General features: G+C 43.6%; 1 protein-coding gene across 5 annotated transcripts; it reads right to left on the minus strand.

The window, feature by feature from the left end:
• Positions 1-995: 995 nt before the first annotated feature.
• Positions 996-3,270, minus strand: LOC134484250 (Y-linked testis-specific protein 1-like). 5 transcript variants are annotated; one of them, XM_087601320.1, is made up of 4 exons: positions 3,203-3,251; positions 1,747-1,983; positions 1,156-1,356; positions 996-1,076 (listed from the first exon to the last, which is right to left on the minus strand). In XM_087601320.1, exons 2-3 carry the CDS (start codon positions 1,949-1,951, stop codon positions 1,157-1,159), a joined length of 405 nt encoding a protein of 134 aa, XP_087457446.1. In that variant the 5' UTR covers positions 1,952-1,983; positions 3,203-3,251; the 3' UTR covers positions 996-1,076; position 1,156. The 5 variants fall into 5 exon arrangements, with proteins under 5 accessions (XP_087457446.1, XP_087457442.1, XP_087457445.1 ...); XM_087601316.1 differs by having other exon boundaries at positions 1,156-2,028; positions 3,072-3,270; XM_087601319.1 differs by having other exon boundaries at positions 1,156-1,983; positions 3,203-3,249.
• Between the last annotated feature and the right edge of the window lie 606 nt (positions 3,271-3,876).

Raw genomic sequence — 3,876 nt, forward strand, 5'->3', positions numbered from 1 at the left:
CAGGAATCGATAGATATAAACTTAATTTGGCATTCACTATTCTTGAGTTATCCTCGTCAAAATGTCCTCTGGGGAAGCCACCACCTCACATCCACCCTCTGTAGTGATAGCTTGGCTGTTCTTTAAGGAAGCAAAGAGACCAATATGGATGTGGCCCAAGTTCAAGTCATTTGAGACCCTTTCTGTTCTTCCTGGGTCTACTGCTTCACTTTTTGAGAACTCCATCTTGGAATTCCTTCGTCCCTCAGTATCCTCAACTCCCACATGTGTTCTTTAGTCTTTCTTCCACATCACCATCAATTTATTCTTTCTTACCCTCATCCTGGTCTCTTCTCTGCATGTGAAGGTTGGATTTATTTAAAAAGATGACTTTAGGGGCCTTCAGAGATAACCAATGGATTAAGAGCTCATCTGCTTTGAAAGAGGACTGGGATTTGTTCTTTGAGCTCATGTCCGATGGCTCCCAACCACCTTTAATTTCAGCTCCAGGGGACCTGACTATTCTTGTCACTGTGGTCTCCTGTATTCATTCCTTGCCCTACCCAGATAAATAAAAATAATACATCTACATATGTGAAACAGGTTTCATTAGGTTTTGTTAGTCAAACAATCCCTGATCTTCTCTGATTCTGAGTCTGCTTCGATCAGTTTATTGGGTTTCCCCTTGAGTTCCAAGACCACCTCTCTGTTACCTGCCACTCTTTCGCCAACTATCTGTTTCTCCCTCAAACTTCCCCTCAGAGAGTCTATCTATTTCTGGCCCCTCTCCACTGCTTCCTAAACATCCATCTTTTTTTTTCCCTGTGCCATCCCTGGTCCTCTAAGCCTTATCTCCAGTTTTTTCCTCTCCCTAAAGACCAGACTAGCTCAGTACTGTTTGTTTTAGTGTATGTGACATTAGACTTACTGTTCACAGCCTTGAACTTTCCGGCTTCCTCTCAATGTTCCATCCACCACAGCCAGTCTCCTCCACAAAAGTGTGCATACACAACACATCACATCACACATTTTAATTTTTAGAGCAAAAACAAATTCCACTGGAAAAGATACTGGGGATGTCAAAGGCCATTGGGTATCTGAAACACAGAAAAACAAACATTTTCACCCCAATCCTATAAATTCCCCATATATGTCCCCTCACTTTGTGAATTTCACCTTAATGGATCTTTTCCATCAGATTATAGACATAGATGTGGACGTCGCCATCAAACTTGATGAAGTACACGGAAGGCTTGGCTAGAACTTGGTAAATGACTTTGCCGATCTTTTTGGACCCGTCACTTCTGGTGAACTGCACACATTGACCTGTTAAGATGTCGCTGCCAACTTCTGACTTCACCTCTGCTGGCGAAATCTCTGGAATGATACGGAGATTACCTTCTGTGTAATCATCCAGGAGTTGATAGATATATAGGACTGGATCTTTCTCATAGGTGATGTAAAACCAGTCCTTCATGATTGGCACCTGGGCTAGGACCACCCCCCTCCAGTTGTCCTTAGAGCCATGTTTGCCCTCAAATTTATGCTCCACAGCACGGCCAACCATGGCACTTGCGAGTTGGGCGTCTTTCACTTGAGGAAACACAACTTTGTGAGTCAAGACCTTAAGCTTTAAAATCCTCTCATCACTGTGAAGTGCCAGTCCATAGACACAATCAACTCCATCATACTTGACCAGATAGAGAGAGGGATTTGTTGGCAGTTGATCTAGAACTATGGCCTTCCATTGGGTGACGGGCTCATCACCTTCCTTCCATCCGTGTGAAATTCTGCACCCCACAATGTTCCCCAGGGACTGGGGAGAAGGCCTCTTCCTCTTCCGCTTCTGGAAGGATGGTGTGCTCATCCTCCTCACAGACACCCTCTTCTTCTTGGCTGTAGACCTAGTGTGGTAGGCCACGGTACTCCTGGTCCACTGTCTTGTGGCTATTGTTCTGCGTTCAGGCTTCATACTTTCCCATGGCCTGGGTTTGAAGAGCTCACCTGCTTAAACCAGAGACAAAGCTGGTACCTCTGTCATATGAGTACCTGCAATAACAATGGGGGTGGGGTTGGGGAGGGTGCTGGACCAAGGCTCTTGTCTATGAGAACTTTGGAGCAGGTGAGGAAGGCGATGGTAAACAGGTTTGAGCATCTGAATCTAATGCTGTCATAATCAGAAGTTCATAGAAGTGCTGGGCAATGGTGGAGCACACCTTTAATTCCAGCACTCCAGAAGCAGAGGGAAGCAGACCTCTGTGAGATCAAGGCCAGGCTGGTTTACAGAATTAGTTCCAGGATAGACAAAACTACCCACAGAAAAACCCAATCTCATAAATCAAAATCTAAAGTTCAAAGGAAAATGAAAAAATGGTTCTCTACAGCTCAGAATAACATATTTAGACATATTTCTTCAGCCCGAGGCACTTTGCCTATGCTGAGGAACATCTCCTTGAATGGCTAGGTCAGTGTGGGATTAAGTATCCTTGTCCCCACTTTAAGCAAGCAGAACAGAGAAAGGATAGCAAAGGAGCCAGAAGGGTGGCCACACCCCTTCTCTACCCTCTAACTATGAGCTATTTGGCAACATCCACAAGTATCTGCCCAGAGACAAAGCACAGCAGTCCACTGGCCTTCTCTACTGTGCATCCTGACCCAGCCCCAGGTTTATTCCCCGAAGCTGTTGCATTTTCGACCGCAACAAGAGTCTTTTGTGTAGGCAACAATAGCCTTTTAGAAATAATATCTACTGGGGTTGGGATTTAACTCAGTGGTAGAGCAGTTGCGTAGCAAGCACAGGGCCCTGGGTTCCTCAGCTCCATTAAAAAAAAAAAAAAAAAAAAAAAAAAAAAAAAGAGAAATATTTTCTCCAAAAATACACAGGCACAGAGAGGAGCTTTGGCATTTTAGTAGAATTTTGAATTAGATATTGTTAGCAAAGAATAATAAACTCCGGAGACTGACTAGCCTAGACCATCTGCCTAGCTCTCAAACGTGGAAGACATTAGAACGTAAGGTTACTTGCTGTACGATGGAAAACTTTTAGCTTTCTGTGCTACAAGGGTCCCAGTTATCTTCATAAACGTATTTACCAAAAGAAAATGTCCTAGTCGTCCAGATTCTGTCTTCTGAAACCGGTCAGGCACCAATAGGTTGTTGAACAGTTGTGGGGTTCAGGAGCTGAACTAGCTTTCACACCCCGCTCCGAAGATAGTGAACCCACCTTCAAAGTAGTCTAGCGCCTCCAAGTGGAAGAGATGCGCAACCTCCGCCCTTGTGCTCTGTGACATCATCCAGGCTCTGCTTACGTCATAGAACCCCTCTCAGGCCAGTTCCTTCCCTAGTTACGCTTAGAAACTTCCAGCATCTAGGTTTTAGCTTCTCATGTAGCCTCCTGGTGAACCAAAATAAAGTCCCCACCCAAATATTCTGATGACTCGAGTCACAGTCTGCCCAAGTAGCTCTTTTCATGCTTTTTATTTTTCTGAAAAACTCTTTGGTTTCTGAGTCACCAACATCCTTGGTGGTTATTTTCCCAGCTCCTATGTTTTCTTTGGTTAACTTTAAGTTATTCTCCGTATCAGAAATATTGCTAGGCTCTCTTTCCGAGGCAGCACACAGGATAGAACAACAAAATTAGCTCTATCAAAACCCACAATTAGAGGAGGGCCATTTTTATTGAAACAAAGCTGGAATTTGACAAGATTAAATACCTTGTATTGAAGACAATGGCAATCATGAATTATGGATTCTTTGCAAAGAGCAAGGAAAAATTAGCTCCTGGACCTGCTTCCAAAGTCGGAATAAACTTATCACAAACCCAATATCGACCAGTCATATTTTAAATGTCTTTAAAATTTATCAGCACTTCTGATTACAAGGAATTTATTAGATCAA

This window comes from Rattus norvegicus, chromosome Y (assembly GCF_021556685.1).
Source record: "Rattus norvegicus strain SHRSP/BbbUtx chromosome Y, alternate assembly SHRSP_T2T, whole genome shotgun sequence".
Lineage (NCBI taxonomy): Eukaryota > Metazoa > Chordata > Mammalia > Rodentia > Muridae > Rattus > Rattus norvegicus.